The sequence below is a fragment of the Acanthaster planci genome, linkage group LG01, assembly GCF_054643075.1.
Source record: "Acanthaster planci isolate LZ-2023a linkage group LG01, COTS_SCS, whole genome shotgun sequence".
Classification (NCBI taxonomy): Eukaryota; Metazoa; Echinodermata; class Asteroidea; order Valvatida; family Acanthasteridae; genus Acanthaster; species Acanthaster planci.
Genome location: NC_141777.1, coordinates 22,789,301 through 22,816,717, shown reverse-complemented (window position 1 = coordinate 22,816,717; position 27,417 = coordinate 22,789,301). Strand labels below are relative to the sequence as shown.

At 43.7% G+C, this 27,417-nt stretch overlaps 1 protein-coding gene across 2 annotated transcripts; it reads right to left on the bottom strand.

Moving 5' to 3' along the window:
- Window positions 1–290: 290 nt before the first annotated feature.
- On the bottom strand, window positions 291–27,324 carry LOC110978349 (thyroid receptor-interacting protein 11-like). Of its 2 annotated transcripts, none has more exons than XM_022233286.2 (22): window positions 27,046–27,324; window positions 26,105–26,181; window positions 25,113–25,223; window positions 23,751–24,029; window positions 23,171–23,254; window positions 22,007–22,258; window positions 21,357–21,509; window positions 20,349–20,568; window positions 19,086–19,189; window positions 16,485–16,619; window positions 15,466–16,109; window positions 14,697–14,859; window positions 14,141–14,275; window positions 9,898–13,932; window positions 9,464–9,657; window positions 8,588–8,751; window positions 7,438–7,541; window positions 5,521–5,620; window positions 5,014–5,095; window positions 4,182–4,296; window positions 3,155–3,259; window positions 291–2,647 (listed from the first exon to the last, which is right to left on the bottom strand). In XM_022233286.2, exons 1-22 carry the CDS (start codon window positions 27,167–27,169, stop codon window positions 2,294–2,296), a joined length of 7,734 nt encoding a protein of 2,577 aa, XP_022088978.2. In that variant the 5' UTR covers window positions 27,170–27,324; the 3' UTR covers window positions 291–2,293. The 2 variants fall into 2 exon arrangements, with proteins under 2 accessions (XP_022088978.2, XP_022088979.2); XM_022233287.2 differs by having other exon boundaries at window positions 19,146–19,189; window positions 27,046–27,323.
- Between the last annotated feature and the right edge of the window lie 93 nt (window positions 27,325–27,417).

Genomic DNA, 27,417 nt, shown 5'->3' with positions numbered 1-27,417 from the left:
CACGTACGACCGGTCGCCACTTATTCTTACATAGCGGCCTCTAACTCCCTAAACCAAGAAGAGTGGATGACGCCATTTTTGTCTCTTTGGGGGGGGGCTCTCGAATAAATATTAGTTTCTTGCCGTGAAATTTTGGAGGGGACAGTATTAAATAGTAATGGCCGGGCAGATTATTATTCTGTAGGCTATTTTCCTACCTCCATGTTGTTATTTCCTATATCTTAGTATAGCTGTGTAATGTTGATGGAACTTCACACATTATCATGAGAGCAGGGCAAAAGACAAAAGCATAATTTTAAAAGTGTAAACACAGTTATATTTATTTTTCAATATGTACAGACTTTTTAGATATAGCTCTTATAATACATTTCTGCAAAATTACATTCAAGTGATGGCTGCAAACTGTAAAAGCACTGCCCTGATACAATAAGCTAGGAAGGAAAATTAATCAGGACTTGGAAGTAAATTGGTGGTTCAGATCAAATATAAGTTAAACTTTCAAAGAATGCCAATACTCACCCTCAGTACAATTGAAATGAACCTATCGTTTCAAGTACTTGGCCATTCACTCTAACTTTAACTGGTACAGTTTCTTTCTGAAAACCAATACAAACCCCGATCACCGTCAAATAAAAATGGTATACAATTCAAAACAATTGAACATAGCTCTCTGAATTTAACAAAAACCAATCCAACATAATTTGCAAATGGGAGAGCAATGTTTCAGTGAATTGCTAGCTCCACAGCAGTTTCCTCATCATTCACGTCAGGCAAAATGGCCGCAACATTGGTTTCTCTCAAAGCACACAGCCAAGCCTTTTTTAAATATTGCCTGTAGTACACATGTACAGTTGATCATACTTTTTGAAAACCGACTTTATGGCAGCTTCCTCAGAAGTGATTGTCTCCGACTGAATTCAGTTCACAGCAACAGAATTATGGGCCCTCCATATGAAATAATTAACTTCCCAAAGGAAATCTTCCATATACTTTCATGAGAACCAGCAACACCACTGAGAGTGCACTGCCAGCAGGACCTTCACATCTCGTATTGCAGATATTTTTTCTCCATTGTTTATTAAAGGTATTCCCTCAATAATGCATATGAATACTGTGCGTTTATACATTCACCATTCTGCAAAATGCAATAATTTCAAGATGCACAGGCTTATTCCTTTGCATTTTGGCACCTAGACGTTGCTCCTCTGCAGCACACTGTACCACAGGCCATTGGATATTTCAGAGTCCATTTTGTTACCTGATAACTATACTGTAAAATAATACCAAGTTAAGCATGGGTATAAGTCCAGGATATATCCTCAGGTAACCCACAAAAACCCAGTTCAATCTTGTAAAACCTCCCGATAAAGCTCAAATTACTGAATGGTTTATTCTGCATTCTCCCGCAAGTTGCATCAAACAACATTCTCAGTCTAGACCTAAGACCAATTTTGAATCGAGCAGTGTTGATTATATCTTCCAGTGAGCTGGTGTGCCCAGCTCTCTGACAAGCATAAATGTGGAATGTAATGCAATAAACCCATGCGCTGATATTTCAAAGAGTTGATGCCACGTGTCAGAGGTCAAACAGGAATTTTCAGGACTCTTTATCTGCCCGACATAGTGGGTCTTGCTTGGACCATGACGTCCATCATCTCAAGAAAATTTTAAATTGGAACAATTCCTAAAACAATTCTCAGGGACAAGCAGGTCCATCACAAACAAAAATCTCAATGAAATGACACTGACAGCTATATTGGAACACTGACTTGACGGTCACATACATTGGAGGCAGAGACCCTAGTCATGGAATGCTTTCCTTCATCACAATCCTTCAGTTTGTAACTCCAGTGCCTGACAAACGTGGGGAAGAAGTTGGATAGTCTGTGGTCTGAGCCATCAAACTCTGGACATAAGGCACTCTGAGTAAAGGCTTTGGTGGACAGGACAGAGAGGCAAGGACAGGAAGTCCCCAGAATCTTTCTCCCTGAAATGCACTTTTCTTTTCTGCCCTGCACACAGCTCTGCAGTCTGCATTTGGTCCAAATTTCGCGGCTATGCTTATCACAAAATACTGGTTAGCATTCTTATAAAGCACAGGTAGTCGACAGCCAGCCACAAGTGATACATTTTATAAGACATTTTGGCTGGTAACCTATGTCTGCTTGGCAAATATTTTCTGCACTTGGAAGCTCCATGAAATCGGCCCTTGATTCAGATGATCAGTCACATGAACTGGTCTTACTTTGGTTAAACCCACACCACCACAGACACCCCCCTCCAAAGCCCTCAGCTACTGAGATTGTAAAATGTCTTTCAACCCAGCCGGTGTGCCTTTACTAGAGGGAGAGCTCCTGCCCGACGCATCGGGAATGACGACTGGAGCAATCGTTGGGACGGCTGGAAGGACGGACTTAGGGGCCAGCACGGGCTTGGCGAACTGGTGGGGCTCACCCTGGGGCCGAGGGGTCTCCGGGTGCTGCTGGATGAAAGGGGAGAACTGGGGCACAGGGGCTGAGAAGGGATTGAAGGCCGGGCCGCGGGGGCTGCGAGGCTTCTCCTGGGTCATCTCCTCCAGTGGGAGGCGTGCCTTGGGAGTTGGGGTGGACTCATGCTCAAGGAACTTCACAAACTGCTCCGTAAAAGACTGTGTGGAAGAAATCGAAACAATGATTCACACATTATTAAACGCAACTTACTGAAGCAGACTTAAAATGAGGTCTATCAGCTTGAAAATTCTCTGATAGTATTCTAAGTGACGGAGCCATACCCTGTTACAATATGTACTTTGCTTTTCTGCAACAGAACATTAACCCTTCCATGTTCTCTTTTCAGTCAAAATTACGCAAATATCAGTGTACAGAAACCATGCATTGTTACCGTGCACACTGGTCAATGGCAATTAGGTATGTATGTGAAGAGTACTACACAAGTCGAAACCAGCCCAGTGGTATATGCTGCCTTTGCTGATTCATTCTGATTTGCTCAATGGCTCAATACTCAGGTAACTCATGCATAGGAAAGTTAGCAGTAACTCTAAACATCTGCATGTACAAATTTCCAATTCCTTTCAATGCAAAGGGGTAATTTCTTAGACGATGTATAATATATAAAGAATGCATACACTGTGAAGCTTCAAACAGTGTCTACTCACACTTTCCAGAGCCGTTTTGCGTGGTGTTGAGGGTGGGGTGCTGGTGGGTGTTCCCCTCCCCCAGAGGCCAGACAGCCAGCCCCCTTGACTTCCCTCTGCTCCAATCTAATGGATAAAGAAAATGACCAGCTATTGGATAGTGTGATTCCAGATCATTATGCCATGAGATGTCAGTTGGATTCAAACTCTTCAAAAACGCTGGATTATCATCTGTTTGAAAGGCTTGCATCCAGGATGTCAGTGGGGATGTAATGAATTCTAGAGTTCAACACTCTCAAAATATGCTGATGTTTCTGGTTTTTCCTCCATCACCAACAATGAGAAATCTGAGCCCTCGGTGACTGTGACATGCATGAATTTGGACTAGGGTGCATCATTTTCATGAATACATATGACTTGGACAGAGACTGTAAGACAGTTCAGTGCACAAACAAAACAGCATACTTGCAGCCTGCTCCGTCAAAATAAGTCAGGTTGGCGTAGTGGTTCTTTCCTTGCCTTCCACCTCGGTGGTACCGGGTTCGATTCCCGGCTCGGTCCACACGTAGATTGGATTTTCAGTCCCTGCCTGATTTTGTGGGTTTTACCCAGAATACTCCTCTGGGGTTTTCCTCCCACCACTAAAACTGTAACTTTGTCTCATTGTCTCCTCTCTACAGGTTTCTTCAGGCTTTCGAGATACAGTGCCTAGGGCGCTTTTGAGGAATCCTTGGTGTCATTACCAGAATGACTTAAATAGAAAAAATAAACAAGCCATTTCACCAGTACATGTATAACTAAAATTCAGCATTAGAAAGAGCAAGCCAAGCTTTTTGTGTTGATGTATCACTCGATTTGATTTCCTGATGAAAACAAACATTGCGCAGGTGAAACATGTTGACTGTTCCTATTTATTTCCACGGTGGAAGATTCTCTTAAAGACCTGTAACTCTGGTGACTTGTTATTCATTCCCACGGAGTGGGTCACATCTGCAACTCTGCAACAAAGCAGTGTCCCCCTAACAATGACCATGTCAAGTGTCATCACCTTCTGCAGCTCCTCTGAGCTGAAGTTCAGCACACTGCCAAGGAGCTTGAGTATCTCGGGCCGTTTCTTCTGCGGGGCGCTGAAGTAACCCAGGAGCAGGTTCTTCATCAAGGGCCTAGGGGACCAACAGAAAATGTGAGTTGATTTCTAATGTGGGCCCAACTTCACAGCACTGCCTAACAGTTTAGCAGAAAAAACTGGGCTTATTGCTGCGCAAATCTTGCTGCAGCTTAAAAACTACTTACTTCATGGTGATGCGCTAGTTTCGCTACTTGGCCGCATGTGTAAAAATTTCTATTGCTGTGCTACTGATTTAAGCAACTTCTTCCTCCCGGTTAAGCTTCCTTTTGCTGTGCCTACTGCTTAACAACCTCCACGAAATTGGCAGAGACCCTGGTAAAACAAACGCCGTTTCTCATGCAGTGCTATAAAATTGGGTCAAGGGTAGGCAGCAAACACCTCCCCCCCCCAACTGACCCCTCCATTTGGAGTCCACTGCTAAGAGGCTCAACACGAAAAAAAATCCCCAGCCAAACTTAGCTCAGCTATATTTGGAGGACCTGCCACGATCCATCCCTCAAGAAACAAATCTGACACAAATTGTGGCATTTGGGTCAGTCAGGTGGAATGTGTCCAACATCCAAATAGCAGCTAAACAAAACAACTTCAAAGGGGTTGGAACTCAAAAGGAAGTCGGCAGGGGTAAGCCTGACAAGACAGATTAAGACGAAGGGCTGGCCACGATAGTTGGAACCACAATTTCAATCACACACAGCAGTAAGGAGAGTCAGGGATACGGCTCAAACTTAACAAGCATCAGAGTCAGACTCACTTGTCCACTTTGCTCTCGTTGGCACTCCCCAACTCGTTAAACCGTGCCTCATACTCATAGAGAAGCTCCTCCTTCTTAGCCACTGAAAGTGAAAGTGTACACAGAAGCATACATAAGTTGCAGGTACAGAAAGCAAAGCAAATTCAGTGATGTTAAGAACACTGTACTGACACTGCGCAGTTAACCGTCACCAAGATGGAATTCTCCTCACTCTCAACATTGCACTCAGTCCACGCAAGGCGTATGACAACATCAAACTTCAATTGAAAACTTAGTTCATTTAAAAGGTTTTACTACCACTCACCCAACGACCTCACTTTCACGCTGACAATACATCTCATCCCTCCCCAAATAAGGGCAATCTAGATTTCAAGGTTTTGTTTCCATCCAAAGACCGCACAATGTCAGTAGGACTGCCCTGCCCCCCCAAAAAAAACAGAGAGGTCACCAAGACTACATGGTGTATTAACTGATCAACTAAACAGCAAAGTATGTCTGTGTTCTTACATTCCTCCCTGAGATGCACAGCCACCTCCTCTTTCCTATCCAGCTGCTCATTGAGCCTCGAGGCTGCTTCCAGTGCCTCGGTGGTTGCTGCTAGACGCTCCTTTTCAAGAAAAAAGGTCAAATATCACATTTTGGCATTCTGCAGCTTAGAATCGGAGACTTCTCACAATCTCCTTGTTTCATGAGTTTTACTCTGTACTTGAAGCATTTGACCCCCTGTTTGTATAGTACTTTCGGCTTTCAATGTTCATGGTCCTCAACCATGACTGCACATACCATGTCTGTCGGCATGGGTGAAGACCCCAGGGAGTGGGGGATATGTCACCCTCACTTTTTGACCTGAGGGGATTACCATTATCCTCCCACTTCTCAGGTCACAGACTATATGCACACCCCAGGCATGCAACTCTTGTTTTCAATGAAAGAGGAAAACCTACATGTCTGATACCAGTATGGCATGGGGTCTGAGGCCCACCATAGGGTCCCCATAAAATTTTGAATTCTAGATGCTCCCTGGTGAATTCTGGGCAGTTCTGACCACTTGAATTGAATTTTAGATGAACATTTTTTATTTCAAAAATATGCACACTTTTCAAGATTTCGTGTTTTACCTTTTGTATCTGAAGTATATAACATACACATCTTGATATCTGAAATTTTTTTTATTGACGTTTCTTGTAGAATTTATTGCATCCACGTGAGTTAGTCTGACTTTCTTGGTGCCTTGGCAGCAAAATTTAGTGCTGTTCTTTTAGTTGTTGTGTATTTTGAGTGTTGAAGTGGATGCTTGGCAGAGGTTTTTTGCTCACCGAGATGCTTGACTGATTCTTCTCTGGCCTTGCGAATGTTAGCCACAACAGTTTTATTGAATAGCTCATGAAGAAAGTCTGTCATGAATAGTGCTAGAGATGGCTTGTCACCATGTCCTTCCTTTTTGAAGTCATTTTTCTACGTTTTAAAATTATCTCAGATGTTTTTCCGACATGTACATTGCACAGAGTGGCAGCAAGTGCAGTCTGTATCGTGATGTTGCGACATGGAAGTTGATAGAGAAAAAGATACGGAGCCAGGCTATCGACCAGAACAGAATAGAGGGCACTATGATAATCACGAATGGAACAAAGTCAGGTGTCCTGCTCATTTAACAGTTTCCTCTCATGCACTAGCAGAGAACCAGATGATATTTTTTGTCTTTTTTTTTCTTTGTGGAAACACCATTGTACGAGTTTCTGCCGAGTGGCGGCACAGCCTCAGCGCGTCCGCCACTCTGCAATCCAAGGCACAAGCAAGCAGCCAAAAAGCAGACAAAGCCTAAGGTGGAATTTTTTGTGGTATGATTTTTTTAAAAACGCGGAGATCTGTGGATCTGCGGAAGAGTTGCATGCCTGACACCCTCAGCCTACACCACCAACTCTGCATTTGCTGGCGTCATGATCTCACCTGGGACGGAGGCTGTGCTGAGCTTTCAGAAATCATTAACCCCTCCCCCCTGTGACAAGAAATCTCCAACCATGTCTGTTGGATAAATTCCTCAATGGACAAATCCCAAATGATACAGTTCTCCCCTGTGCTGAACACTGAATACACAGCCTTCCAGAATAGTGAGGCAAATGCTGTGGATTTTGAAGGGTATCTGCTATTAGGATAAAGATGTGATGTGGGACCCAACCTAACAACATGGGTTTAAAGTCATTAGACCTGTTTTCAATATAGAAGGGAAATCAGAAGAAATGGTGAGCATTTTCACACAAATAGTCTTTATCCTCTATGAAGCCAAACTAATTGACAAATCAAAAGTGCAGAAGTTCCAACTCTTTGTACTACATTCCAAAAACAAGGGAAAAATGTGCTTAAGACTCAATTTGTGGCATCCAGTCACCTGATGCTAAAAAAAGAAACCGAAAATGAAAAACTCACTTGAAGCTCCACCGTTTGTTTGAACAGCTGCTCCGAGACCTTGCTCTTCTCCTCTGCTCTCACTTTGTATCGCTCCACGTCAGCAGCAACGGCAGCCTCTTTCTCTGTAGGCCAAATGCAAAAACATTTGGAAAAAAATCCCGGAACAGTTAGTGACTGTGGTACCCCTTGCTCCACTGGGTCTGTCACAGCCAGCTGATCCCAGTTGTCAATCGGTCAGGAAGTCTGTGCAAGCAGACAGGAGGTTGGGGATTCCAGTTTAATAGTAGCCTGCTTGCAGATTTTGTTTTCTGCAAGTTCTCAAGGCAGTGAGTATGCAATACTTGAACTGAATTAGGAGTAGAAAGGGGTAGAATCCAGTACTAAAATGAGAATACTTGATTATTAAGAGATTAATTCTATCTAACCAGGACAACACTTCCAACCAAAACAAGTTGTCCAGTCAACCAGATTAAGAAAAAACACAACAATAAAATGCACACAAGTTTCTCCTCAACTGTAGAAGCTAGTTTTGAAACATTGCCAGGGTGGGGGGTTGGGCATTTTATGAGTTCAGTTTGACGGATATTTTGATTGATGGGTGTTTTAATATCCAAACTGCCAAAGCATGTGCTGAAAATCACTGCTGTCATGAGAACTGTGTAGAATCTGCCGTGAATACTCAACCACTTCCTCCAACTGTTGTCCCTAAAAGAATGAGAGGCTTCTTGAGAATCAGCTTAAAGGGCAAAGGTGAAAGTGAAGCAAAGTTGACTTTACAACGGATTTGCAGCAAAGTTTTACTCAAGGTGAAATGTGTTCAACTTCTGTCAATTCAGAGTGCGAATATTTGATCTGAAGTCCCAAATTCGCATTTGTGTTTGCTTTCGCACCAAGTATGAACCAGCCTTAAGATCATACACCTTCTGTTCAAAATCTGTTGGAAATCATGTAATCATAACCACAGTGCAGCCATGCATTGAAGTCTTCACAAGATTCCCCAGGGCATTTTTGCTGATGGTTCCCACCTTTAAGGAGAATAGTCCCATCAAGGACTGGAGGACTTGCAGGGCATCACACACAAGAAACAACTTGAACAGAGACTATACACACGTGCATGTACATGTACATACACGGCTACAAATTCCTGAGTTACAGAATGTTGACGTACCCTGAGTGAACTGCTCCAGTACCATCTGCAGGTTGGCCAATGAGGTGCTGTACTGTTGGACTTGCTCCTGTGCCTCCCCCAGCTGTAGCAAGGCCTGATCCTTCTGGCTGGTTACTGAGTGAAGCTGGTCCAGGAGACTCTCTATCTGGCTGCTCGCTTCCTTGCTGTGACCACAACATGAGAATGATTGGCTCTTGAGCGACTGCTTGTCAAGTTACTATTAGTAACATGCTATCAAATTTTCAGTGTCACTGTATGAAAAACGGTAGAGCAGGATGTATTCTGAAGAGTACAGGATGAAAAGCATTATCAAGTTCACTTTATCACATCAATGAAATGCCTTTAACTGTTACTGTAAACGCACTTGTGCTGATTGAAGGCCAACATTATCATTTCCACTTGCGACCCTTGTATGCATATTCTTTCAATTTTGGGTGAGAAAAGTCTCAGTGCCAGCAAGAAATGCATTAGGTCGGCAAACCAAGACTTTCCACAAACTGACTTGCTCAATGCTCACTCCTCTGTGCAGCACAAGGGCTTTCTTGAAGAGACACTTGCGATTTACCAGACACATACCCTTGAAAATTACTGAGATAAACCTAAAGAGCAAAGATTGGAGAGGAACAAAACAGCCTGTGCACCTGTTCTAATGTGGTGTAAATCAACTAAGAAGTGTGAGAGATATTTGTAAGGCACCAAAAGCCACTGGTCACTGCGGTAATTGTACAGATTTGAGGCCAAGAATGTGGTACTGGTTTCCTGCATGGGGGAGGATTTGGTAGGGTTCAGGTAGGCCACCAGCAAGGGTGTAAATGGGAGTTAGGGGTTAAATGCTGGCATGCGGCTGAGGGCAGAGAGTTGAACTTTGTTGTCTACCTTGCACTGTGCACAGCCGATGAGCTCGTGCGTGCAGCCTCCTCAGCCGCAACCAGACGATTCCTCAGTTCCTTCTCTCTCTCCTCCCCCTGCAGGGCCTCCCGAGTGTAGCCTTCCTCCACCTGCAGCAGGTGGCTCCGCAGGCGGTCCAGCTCCCCTACTAGCTTCTGCTCTCTCTCTCGACTGCTGCGGACCTGCAGGAGGCACAAAATATAATAAAGAACTTTGAAAATCCATGTTTGACTGACAGCCTTTAATGTGGCCTGGTACATCAATCACGAGGGTAAGTTTGTCCGTGTTTTATATTTAATTTGAAATAAAGAGTTCATGTTGATGCCACAAGCATTGTTGTCTAGAAAGCACAGCACACGACCAAAAACTAAAAAATCTCACAAACAAATCTTGACTAAAAGGCAGCACAATGAATACCATACCTCAGTCTGTAGAGCCTCTTGGTCTGCTTGATGGCGCTGCAATGCCAGGAGGGCCTGGTCTCTCTCCTGCTGGAACATCTGGGCCTGCTTCTGCATGGCCTCGGTCTCCCGCAGTAGCCTCTGAAGCTCCCCTGACTGCCCTTCCTCCCTCTGCTGCACCAGTGTGGTCAGAGTCTGGTTCTTCTCCTTCAGCGCGCCAATCTCGAACTCCTTCTCCCGGACCTGGGCAGCCAGCCGGTTGCAAGTGTCCTGCAGGGCCCTCCCCTCCCCGTCCTTGTTGTGCACGGCGTGCTGCAAGGCCTGGTTGTCCTTCTTCAAGCCCTCGTTCTCGGCCTGGAAGCCCTGGAGCTGCACACTTAACGTCTGGTTCTGGCTCCGCAGACCGTGCAGCTCCACATCCTTGGATTTGGACTCGCTGGTGAGGGTCTGCAGCTGGTGGTTTTTGAGCTGCAGGGCCACGTCTCGCTCCAGGATAGCCTGGTTTTGGACATCCACCTCCTGCCGCAGGGCAGCCAGCTCTTCCACTCTGTGCTGCAGTTCCTCCTGCTTTATTCTGATTGCACTGTCTCTTTTGGCCAGGGTCTTGGTTTGATGCTCAAGCTGTTCATTGAGTTGGACGATCTCAGCTTCCTTCCTGGCAAGTGTTTCTCCATTGGGGGGTGGTGCTGACTGCACAGTAGCCACCTCTGCCCTAATGAGGCCTTCACTAGCAGCTGAAATGCCAGGAAGCTGGACCCTCTCACTCTGTGCCTGAATGCTTGCCCTGAGGTCCGAAATTTCCTCATCTTTGGTTCTTAATAAGGCACTTAAGTGGTCATTCTCCTCTTGCACCTGTGACACATTTGCTAATTCAGTGAGTTCTTCACTTTGTTTCACCACACTTTCATTCATGTCAGACAGCTGGCTTTCTAGATCTAATATAGACTGGTCCTTTTTTTCAAGCTGCTTTTGAAGATTGGCAAGGGATGAGTCTCTCTGTTCAATGTCTAATGCAAGCTGACTCAAGGATTTCTCCTTGTCGTCCAAGTCTGCATAAACAGAGTTGTACCGTTGCTGGAGTTCTGCCTGTTTGTGTGTCTCTTCATTGACGACACCAACCAGCCTCTGCACCTCCTCGTAGTAGGTCAGGCTCTCATGATGCTTCTGGTGGATACTGACCACGAGCTGGTCCCGCTCTTCTTTCAGCATCTTGTTCTCTTTCTGCAGCTGCTCACTGTCGCCGAGCACCTTGGAGATGTCCGAGCTGCTGTTCGGCTCGGCCGTCTGCAGCACCTGCAGCAAAGAGTCGTTCTTCTGCTTCAAGGCCTCAATTTCCAGGTCCTTATCCTGGATGAGGCGGGAGAGGTTCTGGAGGGCCTGCTTTTGCATGTCGTTCTGTGGCGTATCGAGGTGCCGCTGGATTTCCTTGTTGTCCTCCTGCGCCTTCTCTAGTGCTGTTTTCTGGGCGGAGATGACCTTGACCAGCCGGTGGACTTCGTTCTTGAGGTTGCTGCACTCCCTCGTCTTCTCATTGAGGACACTCATCATTTGGCTGCGTTCCGAATCATAGGTGCGCACCTGCATCTGAAGTTTGTGCAGATCTACCAGTATCATGTTGCCCATTGCTGTGTGGGACTTATCCTCAAGGAGACCAGTCAGTGACCGATTGCTCTCTTTCAGAAGAACAATTTCTTTCTCTTTTTCCTGCAAGGCATTTTCCAGGTGCTTCTCGTTGTCACTCAGGGAAGACTCTACGATAGTTTCAGACATCTGACCAACATGTCTGGATTGCAAAGGTTCAGTGTTAGCGTTGTGAAGACCGGGCACTCTCTTAACGGGGACCTCTTCCTGAATGATCCCATTTTCTCTATCCTCCTGTGGTGCTGCAGCCTTCTGCAGGTTGGCATCTCTTGTTAGCTGCTCCAGTCTATCAGTCAGCTGAGACAGTTCATCCTCTTTCTGCTTCAGTGCAAGGCTGTGTTCAACCTTCATTTCGCTTACATTCTTCTGTCTGGAGTCCAGCTCCTGTCTGAGTTTCTCAAGTTTATCCTTCAAGAGAGATACTTCTGTGTTCCTTTCGTGAAGTTCCTTTACATGTTGTACTTCCTGGTCTTTCATCTGGTCTTTTACACTAGAAAGCCTTTCGTTAAGCTCGATGATTTGATTGTCTTTTTCTATGAACAATACACTCTGAGAATCTGATACAGTTTGTCTTTCAGCCCGTTCATGGGAAAGTTTCTCTTGTGACTTCTGTAGGTCCTCACTGATGCTTTCAAGGTTTTGAGCAGTTACAAGAAAGTCCCCTTTAAGAGAACTGATTTCTGACTCCAAACCCAAAATCTTCGTCTGGGATTCCTCATACTCCCTCCTCTGATTTCCAGATTTTTCCTCCCATTTCATAATAGCTGACTGCTTCTCCTCAATGATTCTCTGAAGGTTCTCAGCTTCTTCCTCTTTCCCTTCCAACACCTCCCGGAGGTCACGCACTTCGCCCTCCAGCTCTGTGATGACCTCTAAGGTCTTGGTCTCGACATCACTGCGCTCCAGTTGATCCTTCAAGTCCTGCTGCAGCCTCTGAATTTCCCTTGAAAGGGCCTCATTCTTAGCTTTGGTGTCTCCTAACTGGTCCTCCGTCTCCTGCAGTTTATCACGTATTTGCTCAAACTGCTTCACTTTAGTTTTGCTTTCCTCCAGTGCTTTGAAAAAGTAGGAGTTCTCCTCGGCGAGGTTCTTGATGTCATCATCCTTGTTTTTTAGTATTTCGGCAAGTTGCTGATGGCCCTCCAGAGTGGAGTTCAGCATGTCTTTGGTTCCAGACAAATCAGCTTGCAGCTCGTCATACTCCCTCTTCAGCTTCACCACCTCCGTTTCTTTGGCATTCTTCAGCTGGATGAGCTTCTCGTGCTCTGACTGCAATGCACTGGTGTCCAACTCTCTGGACTGTGACAGCTCTTGCAATGTACTTTCGTGCTCGTGCTTGTTTTGCTGCAGTTGCCGCAGAAGGCCCTCTTTCTCCCTCCTCAAGCTGTGAATTTCATCCTCGTAGCTTAACAGGAGCTCAGCTTTTTGCTCAGAAGATGCAACCTCCACCTCCAACTTTGCTTTGCTACTTTCAAATGCCACATCAATTGTCCTTTTGCTCTCAGTTAAATTTTTTACTTCCTCCTCAAGTTCACAGATACGACTTTCGAGGTGTTGTATGGTTGATTTCCTTTCCTCACTTGATGACACTGCAAGCTGCAACTGGCTTTCAAGTTCTGAAACACTGCTATCCAACTGTTCTTTGACTTCAAGACTGACCATCCTTTGGCTGTGCTGTTTTAGCTGCATTAGTTCCTTTTCAAGTCTTTCTAAAGTTGTCTTAGATTCATTTGCTTGTAAAACAAGTTCCATGTTGGTGTCTTCCAATTTCTTCTTGATGCTCCCCATGTCTTCAAGTTCATCCCTAAGATTTAAGATCTCCTCCTCTACATCTTCTCTCTGTTTTGACAGGTCTGACAACTTGGAGTTCCTTTTGTCAAGTTCTTCTCTCAGCTCTTTTATGTCTTCTTTATATCTATTCCTTGACGCATCAAGCTCTGTTAGACCTACTTGGCTGTCATTCAATTTACTAAGTAGATCCATCTTCTCGACTTCCAATCCATCCGCCTTCTCTCTGATCTCATCTCTGGACTTTATGATCTGATCCAAGGCCTGCTGGTGCTGCTGATTCAGGAGGAGCAGGTCAGCTTCCAGACGATCTCTGTCGCTATCCTCTCTGAGGGATGCCTCTTTCTGGAGATGCAGTGCCTCCTCCCGCTCCTCGGCTTGCTTGGCATAGCCCTTGGCTGCAGCCTGTGCCTGCTTCAGCTCTGCCTTTATGGATTCCACCTCTTGGGACGATGATTCCCTCAGCTGACGCAAGCCCTCCACCTCCTCATTGAGGTTTGCCGCTATAGCCTCTGCATGCTGTAACTCACTCCTCAGTGACTGCACTTCTAGTTGCAGAGCCTCAGATGCTTCTTGTATGGTCTTCTTTTCTTTTTGGAGTTCATTTAGTTCTTTCTTCAAAGCTTCCTGGCAGAGCCAACAGAAATAAAATAACATGAGAGGGATGACATGCTTTCACCAAACATCACTACACGTAATTTCACCAAAATGAACCCCATTTATGCATTGTAAAAGGAATTCCTGTACAAATGTTGTACCTGACAATCAATTTTCATCTTTATAGATTTATTTATTGTTGTAGATCTGTAGACTGCCAGTGTAAAGAGATCCTTACTTTCTCTTGGATAAGTAAACTGTTTTCTTGCTCCATTTGGGTATGCTCCTCCTCCATCTTCTCCACAGTGTCTTGTAATGTCTCAAGGTCCTCTTCTAACTGATCCATCTGCTGGGTTTCAATCTCCCTCAATCCCTAAGAGACAGGAAGAGAAACGATGTTTTGTTTCTAGCTAGAGATTCAATTCATGATCTCAATCCTGTCATTATACATCATGTAACATCTGTTCACAACACTGGGTCTTGTAATCAAATAGCATCAATTCTGAACAGTTCAGAACAATGAACAGTACAGAGCAATGAACAGTTCTCTTCTCCAGTGCGTCTAAAATATGGATGGCTTAAAAAGTTTAGACCCAAAACTTTTGATTGTAAGCCAAATAAAGTGCACCTTTAAAAATGTCTAGATTACCCAGCAGTTTTCCGGTTGGCATGATTCATATATGACACAATCTACTGAGGACAAACTGTTCCCTAGATTTAACATTTTATCCAACTTCTTGAGAAAATTTCTTTGTGGCAGTTGATCACCAGTCTCTAGCCGCGCATATATCTACCTGCTTGGCAGTCAGGCTCTGCAGTTCAATGTCTTTCTCCTTCAGCTGCTCCCTCATTCTCACCACCACCTCCTCCAGGGCTTGCTTCTCCATGTCCCAGTCAGCTCGGATCAGCTCAAAATGCTCAATCTGCTCCTGGAGGACGTGGGCTGCCTCAGGAAACCTGCCGGATTAACGCAAAACAAGCTGACAATGTGGTGCTGGTGCCTGACAAGATTTGTGATTTTTGGTTCGCAGTTTTCCCCCGAGTTTCTTTCTTCTGGGAGGGCAGGGCAGTTAGGGGTAGTCTAGGGAGTAAGAGGCAGGGCGGTTTGGGGTCCCTTATGGAGCAGCAGGCAGGGACTTTGGAGTGGTACAGAGCACTAAGCAGGCAGGGCACTTTGGAGCATGTTAGAAAGCAACAGTCATGGACGACTGGAGGTTACAGTGGGAGTTTGCAGGACAGTCTGGAGAGTAACTAGTAGGGTGGTTTGGGAGGTAATGGGTTTTCACCTGGGGGTCACTAGACACACTTCTTTAAACAGGCTCAAATTGGTGAATATTTAGCTTGTCATAAAGGCTTGGACACATTGCATGAAGGATAACTTATACTTGGGCACAAATGTTAATGGCACTCAACTTACTGTTGGTGAAATTGCATAGATTTTATTCAAATGAAGTGCATATGGATGTTCACATTTTACGATGAGCAGCAAATGAGCCTTAACTTTTAATAGCTGGTTTTAAGACTCATGATATATTTTAGATGATCAGATCTGCATGGACTAACCTCTGTTTTATCCCAGAAAACATGATGGAGTCATCATACTCTCCATCAAAGCTGATATTGTCTGAGCTTTCCACAGCACTTGTCTGACTGCCTGGGACCTCACTTTCACTGGTGGAGTAGCCCTGCACCGGGGTACGGCCTGAGCTTGCAGTCCTGTCCGAATCGGTGCTCGTGCCGGATGGGGAATCCGGGCGTTTATACTGGATCCGTTTCATTTCTTCCTTCCTCAACAAGTCAGCCTCAGCCAGGGGAAGCCTGGCGTTACTCTCTGTTTCGCTGTCACCGGAGCACTCCAGGGTCTTCTGAGAACCCGAGCGGGATCTGCTCTCAAAGTCCGTCCTGGTGTGGCGCACAGCCTCCAGGTCCTGGTTCAGCCGGACAATCAGGCTCTCACAGCTCTCCTTGTCCTCAGCCAGGGAAGCGCAGGAGACATTCAGCTGTTGGACCTCTGTCTCAAGGGCCTCTACTCTCTGCCGCAGCTGCTGGTTCTCCACTTCCAGGGCATGCAGCAGGTCTGGAGTGATATCCTGGTCCTCTTCCGAGGCTTCCACTCCGCCCATGTCAGTGATGATGTCTTCTGCCTCGTCAGTCATTTGCTCGCTAGCTGCTTTCAGGAGAGCAACTGATGTCTTCCCTTCAGAAACCTTCACACATGGGAAGAGGGAAAAGAATGAAACCATGTTTAGTGACAAAGCAATTGACACCCGAGCAGCACTTCCAAGCTTTGAACACAGTTCACACACATTTTGTTGAAGCAAATTATGTTGAAGTAATTATGACACAGGGTGTCTGGTCACTCAAATCAAGTTAAATACACTGAGCATGTACAGAACTCAAAAATTGAACGTACATCCCTGTACTGAATATCTGGCAAAAAAACAATCTCTTAAAACTCTCAATGTTTTATGCCCGTAAACAAATAACCATACCAATACCCAACCATTATAAACTGGGTTTAATCCAAGACTTTAGTTGGGAACAGCCTTTTGATGGACAAGTAAGAGAGAGCACCCACGTACCTGCTCTCCAACATCGATCATCTGGTTGACAAGAGCCTGTTTCTCCTTCAGCAGTTGAGTGCGTCGCTGCATCGCGCCAGACGAAAACTTCTTCCTTGCCTCGTGAAGTTCCTGCCGTGTAGTGCTCGTGCTGGCCTGGATTCACACCAACACAGGACAGAAATTGAGTGTAAGTTGATGACCTGTTACAAATGCATTGCTACTCTAGAACACCTGTAGAATGTTTCTTTCTACAGCTTCCTAACAATCTGGCTCATTGCAAAAATCTGCGCTGTTGAAATACAGTTGAAAGTTGAAATTGAAATATGTCTTGGCATTAAGAGACAGGATTACAAATGAAAGAGAAAGGGTATTGGTCATTTTTGTTTTCCATTAACTAGTGGTAGAATACTTGTAAATTCAAAACGGAAGTCGCAGTATGTGGATACAATTACATTCAAAGAACATGGGCACAGCAGATCACACTCAGCCAAGTCTATCACTACAAACACACAGCTGAAGCAACACTGAAAATAAACCCACCGATTTGCTAATATTGGATACCACCCACTAAAAACACTGCACAACCAGTATTTCAGACTTTACTGTATTTCTGTGTAAAGTCCATCGCATTTCATGGCTTCAATCTACAGAGTTTTGCAGAGGGAAATCCTCTTTCCTTTTACAACGGTACCAGAAATGTTAAAATCCGCATTCCAATAGGTCATAAACTTCGCATTTTCATGCAAGATACTGGTAAAGTATATCAAACAGGGCACTCTGAAATGGTTTCACATACATACAGGTATGTCAATTTTTAAGACAACAGAAGCCTTCTATTAAAGTTACATTACTGACCTTGCAAACGACTAACAGCAGCACAGTTCAGTTACAATGCAAGTGGATTTTACTGCATCATGCAATGACCATGGGTAAGTGGAAGGCGGAGATTGTAACTCTCTGATTACAATAGTTACTGACTTGGAAGTTAGTATCACAGTGACACGGTAACTTAAAGTCGCATTTAGTTAATGTTACCCTCGTTATTAATGCCTACCAGTATTAATCAAAAATAATTCCATTAAATTTAGGTAGTCCAAATTTACTATTAACCCTCCTATGCTGAAGTCACTCTTTGGGTCATTTGGTAAACACCTCAAAGAAGCACAGCTGTGTTGTGTTGTGCACTGCACTAACAGTCCCTCACAGGAATATCAGATTGCACTTTTGTGCTGCCCAACAACTGTGCTTCACTGTTTCATGTGCATAATTGTGCAGTAAACCAAATGCAGTGAAGAGGACTGCACAAAAGACCCTGGGTCATTTTGTGCTGACAACCTACTGTGTACACACTGAACCTGTGCATGTTTGAGTTCCATATAGAAACTACATGCTCACCAGTGACTGTGGGCATTTGTGCACATTTGTGCTGTAAAACCATAGGAGGGTTAAATGCACAGCTGACCTTCAGCTAACAAAATCCCTACTACTTTCTCTGTGGATCCTGCGGATAAGCCTGTGTATTCAAACTGGAAATACAATGGGGAGGCTGCAATCTCTCTTACAAAACCAGCATGGTATCATTTGCTCTAAAAAAAGGATACTATGAGCAAGCAGTTCCAATGACTGACAAAGCATTTTGATTTCTTAAGGTGTGGTCAAAATGTTCACAAAAGAAAATGCAAAGTGAAACGTTTACATACCTGTAGATTCATTGCGACCTTGACACATCGGTGCATGTTTTACTCTTAGTTTTCACACCAAGTATGGACTGAAGGTATCAGCTTAAACAAACACTGACTCTCACAGTTCTTTTTAGATGCTTTTTAGATGTTAGAAGCGCTGATAAAATTCTTCCCACCCATTTACAACCTATCCCATTTTAAATGTAAATTTATATCCCATGTATTTGTAGTGGTCCTCCAAAGAGGTATTTAAAAATACAACTTTGTCGAGCCTGCAAGTGTATTACAGGTTATTCTCTTACATGCTTTATAAAAAAAACAGTAAGTGCTGGAAAAGCAACGGCAAGGCTGGAACCTACCGGTACATGTAACCTAACAAGTCGGCATTAATTAGCTATGCTGAAAATGTACATTAATTAGAATAAATAAACAAGTTGGCATTAATTAACTATGCTGAAAATGTACATTAATTAGAATAAATTAAAAAAAATTGTTAGTTATAAAAGAAAGATCAGATCTTGAGTTAGTATTTGTAAAAAGCAAGACAATGTTTATGCAAATAGGATCATAAAGAATGATATGCATTTCTTCATAGAACTGAAATGTACAAATATGTTCAGATCAAGAAACTCAACAACTACACGCACTAAAACAAGACATTATTTAAACTATCAGAGAGTTTGCATTAGGATTAGGATGAATATGGACCAAAAATATCCAGTCCACTGGACGGAGATCATGCCAAATGTGCATGCATGAGTGAATTTCAAGGTGCAAATTAGTAACAAAGGAAAATTTGGAGGGTCGCTTGCTTTGTTTAGTCATGTTATAAAATCTTTGGAAGATGAGGGCCGCTGCATTGTAACGGAACGGTGCGGCTGCATTGGCCGTGGGCCAGCTTTACGAGAGAGAGAAACAAGGCAAAGATGAACTGTACATGGCTAGCATCCAACTCGGCTAGGAGCCTGTGCTTAGTGGCAAACAATGCGGATCTGACCTGATCTCGTTCCCTCCGCAAGTCCTCCACCTCCTTCTCCATCTCTGCACAAGAACAGAACGAGAACATTTTTGCGTCATCGAAAGTCCTGGAGAGACTCGGTATTGCCAAATGTAATGCAACGTGTCAAACCTACACAGAACTGGGCAAAGCTGGGCAGGGCAAAAAAAAAGAATAAAGTGGGACAGTTTCTAGTGGTGGCAAGATTTTTTCCAGTTTGAGAGGAGGCTGGGAATTCACTACAGGCAGGGTGACACTGCATTTTCAAATAATTTTTTCTCCTCCTTTTAACCTGTTAAAACTGTCTACTTTGATAAGACCGTATCTCAGGGTCAGGGGCTCTTTCGGATGACTCAGTCTTCATGCGTTTCCACACTTCTTGATGTTTCTCCTTGTTTGAAGCCGTGCTAGCCTCCACAGACCAAAAACATCCATTGTTTAATTTGACTTTGACGTAATCCTCCAGGAGCCCATGCATGTACATGTACATGTAATCTTATCTGCTCTGTATTTGGTGATTTGTCCAATACCGGTACTTGACACTGGATGGTTACCTAACTTGCTTGTTGATAAATTGCTTGCTCACAGACTCTACACATACATGTACCATATAATATACAGTGATATGGTATACTAATTTGTTGGTTTTTCAATCTACAACGTGAAGAACAGAATGACTGATTAAATGAAATTAGAGTTGGTCACTGTATCTTACTTACAGACTGTAACTCCTTGAAAGAACAAGGTAACAGTAACTCTTCAAGTAAAGGATATCAACTTAGCACCAAAGATTTATCATAGTCCCGCGAACATTCTTTCTCAGAACAGTGCCTGACACTAATGCCAAAGGGTCTGTCCATTCATAGCCGGCGGAGATTGTAGGCAAGGAGAAATTTAAACAGTTTCATTTTTATTCAACCTCGTTTCCCTGAACTGTCTCAAAATCAGCACCTGTTTTTGCAGGGTCTTGATTGATTAAAGACTGTGCAGAGAATCCTACATTTGTAGTTCATTGTCTAATTTTGCTCAACTTAAAACAATGTGCTTGTGGATTTCTGCACCAATAGACTTAGGTTGAATCAGGGAGGTCCCTCACACAATGCCTGGTTAGTTAGTTAGTTATTAAGTCTGCACAACAAAGTCCTTAAAACCTAGTCTGTGAGTTCCTGTTGCAGACTCTTGGGTTCCTCATTTCAAACTCACTTGACAGTTTTTCTTGCAGTGGTAACACCTCGCCTTTCCTCAACCTCTCCAATTTCTCCCTACTGTCGTCCGTTTGGCTCTTGACCTGGTCATACTCTGCCAGGAGCCGAGCATTCTCCTGCCTCTCAGCATCAAGCTTGCCGGCCAGGTCTCTTTTGACCCACCGCAAGGTCTCATTCTCCTGCATGCCCTTGGCCTTCTCCGCCTTCAGTGCCTCCACCTGCAGGGGAAATAACGCCGCCTGCCACTTGATTTTTTTTTTTACCACAAGGGTAATCCCAACATCTCTCATCAAAAATAGCGGTGGAGGGTTTCCGATGGAAGTCAGATGAGGCAGTATCTCAGAGAATTTATGACATCGATTTTGGGTATAGGAAAGAAAACGGAAGGAAAATTTGAACCTGCAATCTCTCGAATACTACAGACTCTGTGCAGAAAGAGTACGAGTACTCAGCACTGCACAAATACAAACAGGAGCTCTAATGTTTGGAATGTATCGATTGCAACCACTGAACTGCAAATCAGGCCAGATATACAAATGGAATGAGAGATTTGCCCTGTATTTGGTAGCCAGTCCTTCATCCTCAGTACTTTACAGTGTACCTTCGTGAGCGTGTTATATAAAACCAACGGAAATGCAATGTCTATGTCCTCCCAGACTAAGTAAAAGTTGGCAGAGCACACACGGTGAAGAATGAAGAATTAATTTTTAGTTGAATTTGTACAATTCCGCCTTGTTTTGGCCTGGTGGCTAGGCACAACAAATGACGTTCGACTGTAATTTTCTCCTCACTGTAAAGAGTCCATAATGGTGCAGCAATTCCAAATGCAAGGGGTCCGAATGGGCACTTTTGGAAGATCTGTAGCGTGGCGGTTCAACCTGTCAGTCTGTGGCAAATACTCAAGCACTGGGCTGACTCATTTAGAAACTACTGCAGTGAGACACAGGTAGAGCAAACACTCCACGAGAAAATGCCCTTGTTCCTAATGAACTTGGTCTCAGCCCACCTGTTTCTTGAGAATCTCGGCTGTTTTGCTCTTCTCTTTCTCCACCTGCTTGACTTGCTCCAGCTCCACTCTCAGCCGCTTGCAGGATTCATCCAGGTGGTTGAAATTGCGCTGGGACTTCTTCAGGGCCTCTTGCAGCTCTTTCACCTTATTCTGTGGTAGCACAAAACCATTCATTCATGTATATGCAATGCTGACTTCTAACCTAAGCCAGAGAGTCATACATGTACAGTGGTCTGTTCCAAAACAACATAAGGTTGTTATATTTCAGTAAACCTCACCAAAAAGTTACACCTGTTTGAGAAGAATTCTCAAGGACGTGAAATACACGTACTTATTTAAAACGTGGAAGGGGGTAGAATACTTTTTGAAACATGGCACTGCTGAGCCACTATCTCCCACAACCAAAACAACAAACACCCACAGCAATTTCACTTCTTTTCTTGACACTACCATAACTCGACATATTATCTTAAACCCAACATGTACAGAGTGATTTCATTGTCTGCAAATGACGCAGCAAAAGCCTTCTGCCAAGGCAAGTTGCAAAATTTTCAGATAATAACTGGGGATTTTGTTCTGGGACTTGTTGATATTCTGCCCAGTACCTATCCCCATATTCCAAGTTAGATTTAAGTCACTGTAATCACCTGGAGGTCTCCTGCCTCTTTAGAGGGTGGCGACCCAGGGGTGTGCACCGGGGTGGTGGGCGGTGATGTCGGGGACGAATCGCCTGGCTGCTGCAGCAACTGCTCCAACTGCTCAATGCGCTGGGTGTAGTCTTCTACCTCCTGCTTGTGACGGCGGCCGAGGGTGGCCAGCTTCTGGGAGTGGGCATCTTGGAGGGCTGACAGCTCCCGCTGGGACTCATCAATCTCCCGGCTGAGGTCACGCTCCAGTTCCTGTGGACAGGAGAACGAAATAAAAGAAAACCTTTAAGCCTGACGTGTGGACATCCTGAACTTTTAGCATCAGAAAGAAATGACTTCAGATGTGTAAGGCCGTAACTATCAAGGTCCCGTAGTCTCATCAGTCTTGTGATTACTGTCCTCTGAGAAGCAACAAGAACAATACCCAACCCCATGGACCTGCTATGCAGAAAATTAGCTGAGAACAAGTCGTAAGTAATACTAAGTGTACGGCACCTTGGCCAGTAGCCCGCTTTTGCTGAGCAAATATTTTTGCTACTTAGCAAATTCCTGTGCCAAGCTGCTGTATGAGATTGGCCTTTGGCACAAACAATTGGGCTCTGTACAAATAATACCACATGACATGTGCACATGCATCACTTGTATCAGAAACGTGCTACGTGACAGCCATATTTTAATGTACATGCATCCCGCACAGAAATGTGACAAGGGTTTGGAGTTACTTTCAACTCAGTTCATAATATACGTGCATGAATGTAGAAAAACTGAGCTCACGATGACAGCGACAAACATCAAATTGTATTGGTATCGTGTCATTTCTGAGTGCAAACTTATAGGTTGAACTCTTCTCTTAAATACACTGCCTCATCAGGACTTCACAGTCAACAAAGGGAATGCACTGCCCCTCTCTTCCATGTGAACAACCGTGCACAAACATCGCAGGTTCAGCAACAGCATGAAAGCTGATGGGCTGTTCATTATTTCAATGGCTAAGATTACAAGTACTTACGATCGACCAATGAATATGCTTGGTTTGTGACAATTTACCAAATGCAAAGAGCAAGCAGTTACTCACTCCAACACTAACAATTTTTGTTGACATTAGGAACCTGAAAATGACGACTTTCTCAACTATTAATTAACACCATCTTCAGGTGGCTGTACCTTTATTCTTGTCTTCAGCTGGAGGATTTCTTCGGCACTTGAGGGGCTGGCACCATCTTTATCAAGACCGATCTCAAACATCGGCTACAAGATTAAAACACATTACATAATTTTATATGACAAAATAAGCAGAACAAAAGATCTCTGGCTTGAATAAAAAGGTTATGGTACAGACAACCTTGTGGCAGTTTAAGGCCATGTCAAATGTTATGGCTGGGGCCAGAAACACCACACACACTAACCCTAACCCTCCAAGGGTTACTGGCCCTAACCTTCCCATTGTTGTACACAGAGGCTGTTGGACTTTGTTTTTCTGAGGTATGCCAAACCCAATGCAAAAGCCAGCTGTTATGGGCCTACCAGACCCAACCCACAGAATTAAACACATTACTACTGTTTAATTCTGTGTGGTTGGGGAAGGTTGGGGCTAATGGAAACCACTGGCTATTGTCTGTAATTTAAACCTACATATCTAACTGTTAGAGAAAAAAATCTTAAGTACACTGTTCACAAGCTGTGCAATAACGCCTAATTAATGGGAATATCTAGACTGTATTCTGAGATTTTCTTGCTGACTCACCCCTGTCTTGTCCCCCTGGGTGGTGACACTGGCCATCTGTCTCCAGTGCTCGCACTCCGACCGTAGGCGGGACACCTCATTGGACAGCCTGTTGATCTCATGCTGGGACGAGATGACGTCGCCAAAGTCGTGCTCGTCCGAGGACACCAGGGAGCCAGAGAGCGAGGACGTGGAGGTGCTGTGGGTGATAGAGGCCGCCGCTGTGGTGCTGGCCGCTAGCATGCTCTGCTGCACATCCTGCAGTGCTTGTTGCTGCTGCTTCAGCATCGACAGCTCGTCCTACAGTGCAACAAGAACAACGTTTGAATGTATTAATCACGTGCACGTGGTCATAAGAGCACATACACTGCATGCACGTGTAACTTAGCCCCAAATATTCCACTTGTGTGTTAGAACGGCACCTTTATGCATGCTCATATCCAAACATTGAAATAAGATAAAAAAATGATCACTATTGTGAAAACGTTGAAACAGGATGAGCTGTCACGCCTAGATATTGTAGAAATTGGGCAGGGGAGACGGATTGGGAAGTTCAGAAGATAAAAGAGCATGGAAAATAAGAGAAGGCTTGTTTAAAAAGTCTGGTTGACAAAAATGTTCATCTTGAATAAAATGTCATACCGTGTCCATCTCTTTTCCATATTTCAACTTTTTCCCCCAACATGAATGCACACAATTTACATGTAGTTTAGACCAATGACTAACATGTACCAGTACATGTATAATCTATCCTTACCAAAATGCTGTCCAAAGCATTAATTAACCCTCCTATGCTGAAGTCACTCTTTGGGTCACTCGGTAAGTACCTCAAAGAAGCACAGCTGTGTTGTGTTGTGAACTGCACCAACAGTCCCTCACAGGAATATCAGATTGCACTTTTGTGCTGCCCAACAACTGTGCTTCACTGTTTCATGTGCATAATTGTGCAGTAAACCAAATGCAGTGAAGAGGACTGCACAAAAGACCCTGGGTCACTTTGTGCTGGCAACCAACTGTGTATACACAGAACCTTTGCATGTTTGTTTTCCATATAGAAAACAAATGCAAGAGAGTGACTGTGGGCACTTGTGCATATTTGTGCTGTGAAACCAAAGAAGGGTTAACCTTAAAAATAATCTGCATCTACTGGTGGATTTTATTGAATGTGGGAGGATAAAGAGTACTGCATACATGAGAAACTACTAAACAGAAAAGTCCATTCAACTCCTTTTATACTTGTGTGATCTTTTCACACAAGCTCCACTTGCCATTAAATCATACATGTACCTGTTTGGCCTTGTATTCATAATTTACACCTCAAGGCAATGGTAAAAGGGAATCCCTTTATTAGAGCAAGCAAATGACTGCTTCATCAACTCTTACATGTTTTTCTTGTAGCACTCTCCGATACTGCTGGGAGATGGTGTTGATTTGCAGCTCCGATGCCTCTGCCTTGTCGGCTAACTCATGGTTTAGGTCCTTCAGGCGCTCATTCTGATCCAAATGCGAGGGAAAACGTACATGTACGACTCTACTTTACATTTTTTGTGACTTTCAAAAGATATGCCATTTCAATGCACAAAGGCAAAACAACTGACTTCCAATTCCACGCCTCCATTCAACAGCAGTATCATATTGCTTACAGGACACACTGGAATGGTTAATACATGTAAATGACTCCTTAAAGTTTCTTTCGTGACGATTTTAATTACAATGTACCAGTACATGTACCTGTTGTTAATGTTCCTTCAAATGACGTTCTTGAAGGATGGATGAAATAGTTGGGAATACATGTAAGACCCTTCTTGGGCACTATCTACAAAAAGTAGTTTTCGGTTCATCGAATACAGCAGGCTAGACCTTCCCTGGATGGCAAATCTTATTCATACAGTGTACTTTCATGTATGTTTTTTGCCATTATTTTTTATGTACTTTATGTCCCTCATTTGCATGAACATGAACAGAAATAAAATAGACGTGTAGTTACAGTTTATTCATATGCAGTTTTATAACCGGCTCATGAGCGAGTGATTGTAAACCATGTAAACCATACAACAGCATGCACGTACATTCCATACATAACTAAGACAAGCTGGTTGATTCCTGAAATCAGGGGTCCATTTTTTTGTATCCATGTCACATCTGACATATGATTTTGTAAATTCTGAATACATTTTCTAATTTCCAAGAGTGATGAATCAATGCAAATTAATGAATGATGAATTAATGCAAACCTGCCCAACAAATAGTAATAGTTTGAAATCAATTCCGGTGATAATTCCATATCAAATAACAAAGGTCAGACACCAAAATGTTACACTTTTGGAGCCCTAATCTCTCGAATTACCCAGCCACACTGATGTATATACATGTACCTCTGATCGTTGTGCAGTGACAAGTCCTTGCAGTTCCCTTATTTTGTCCTGTGCAATCTTTAGTTCTGTGCTCTGATCTGGAAGAAAAACAAATTCAAATTTAAATATTACTTTTGAGACTGTACATGTACTTGTAAGGTGTATTTTTCTTAGGTGGCTACATGTACTTGGACAGTGATAAGGTTTGTATCATAAGGTACATGTAGTAGAGATGAAAAGCTTTACTTTCACCTCACTGTGCAGCTTAACTAAGAACCTTCCTCAGTCCAGCGGATTGCAAAATGTGAAACGGGCCCAGGTCGTTTTTTTTTTACCAATGCAACAACTGCACATGCAGTGAGTGGTTTGGGGGATTTACTGAGACAAATCTCTGGTTCCATGTTTAAACTACACATCATAATGCACAAGATGGAACTCTGGCCTCATGCAATTCAGAATTTACTGAACTTGAAAGGAGCCATGAATCATGGACAGAAAATAAAATAGCCAGTAAAATCTACTGCAAATTTCAGTTTCTAATAATTTTGAGATTTGGGGGTTAAGAAATGCAAAGTGGTAAAACAATGCAACCAGACTGGGGCAAAACATGCACTTCGTTAAGAATCACCCTGTACCACCGATCATGAAAATACAGGAGAAATATCCTGCAGTTTGACTTAACATGCTTAAGATTTGATTTAAAAATCTTTCAAGGATAATAATGTGACTTTTTGGTAAAGAATACAATACATAAATGGAACTTCAATCTTGAGGTGTGCAACTACAGTCAGACCTTATGATATGTAACTGCGCTATATGTACATGTTCATTTTATGAACATGTACATGACTATACATATATTCAAAATATAGTCACACTCTGAAGGGGGATGTAAGAATTCACTCCCCTCCGGCATGCCCGGGTGGCCGTAATCTACATGTACCAGTCAGGTGTCTACTCACCGCTGACTTCCTCGGTTCCCTCTGCCAGCACATCGCGAGTGAAGCTGGCAGCTGTGTTTGCAACGTTCGACAATTGCCCGGTCAAATTCCCAGTCAGATTCTTTATTTCTCCAAACCAGGCCATCTTTTAGCTACACACTTTAACATCAAATATTAAGAATGAATGTTACAGTTTTCAGCATGATTTACGCTGAAAAGTGACATCAAATTGACACGTAATCCTCCTCCACGTAGACTTCCCACGATTTTTTTCTCGCGCACTGCCAACACGAAACCAAAATGGTTCCTCGACGACATGTACGATCAAAATGAAGAATAATCAGGTCTACCTGACTAGGAATTAGGGTCACACAAGGTCATCTTTACTTTAGT

Bases quoted from the DNA above. Each gene is read 5' to 3' on its own strand.
- LOC110978349 (XM_022233286.2), bottom strand. From the start codon at position 27,169: ATGGCCTGGTTTGGAGAAATAAAGAATCTGACTGGGAATTTGACCGGG. The intron at 25,224-26,104 runs GTACATGTATAT...CATTTGGATCAG, and splicing joins TCACTGCACAACGATCAGAG to AATGAGCGCCTGAAGGACCT. The intron at 9,658-9,897 runs GTATGGTATTCA...TGCCTCCTGCAG, and splicing joins AAGAGGCTCTACAGACTGAG to GTCCGCAGCAGTCGAGAGAG.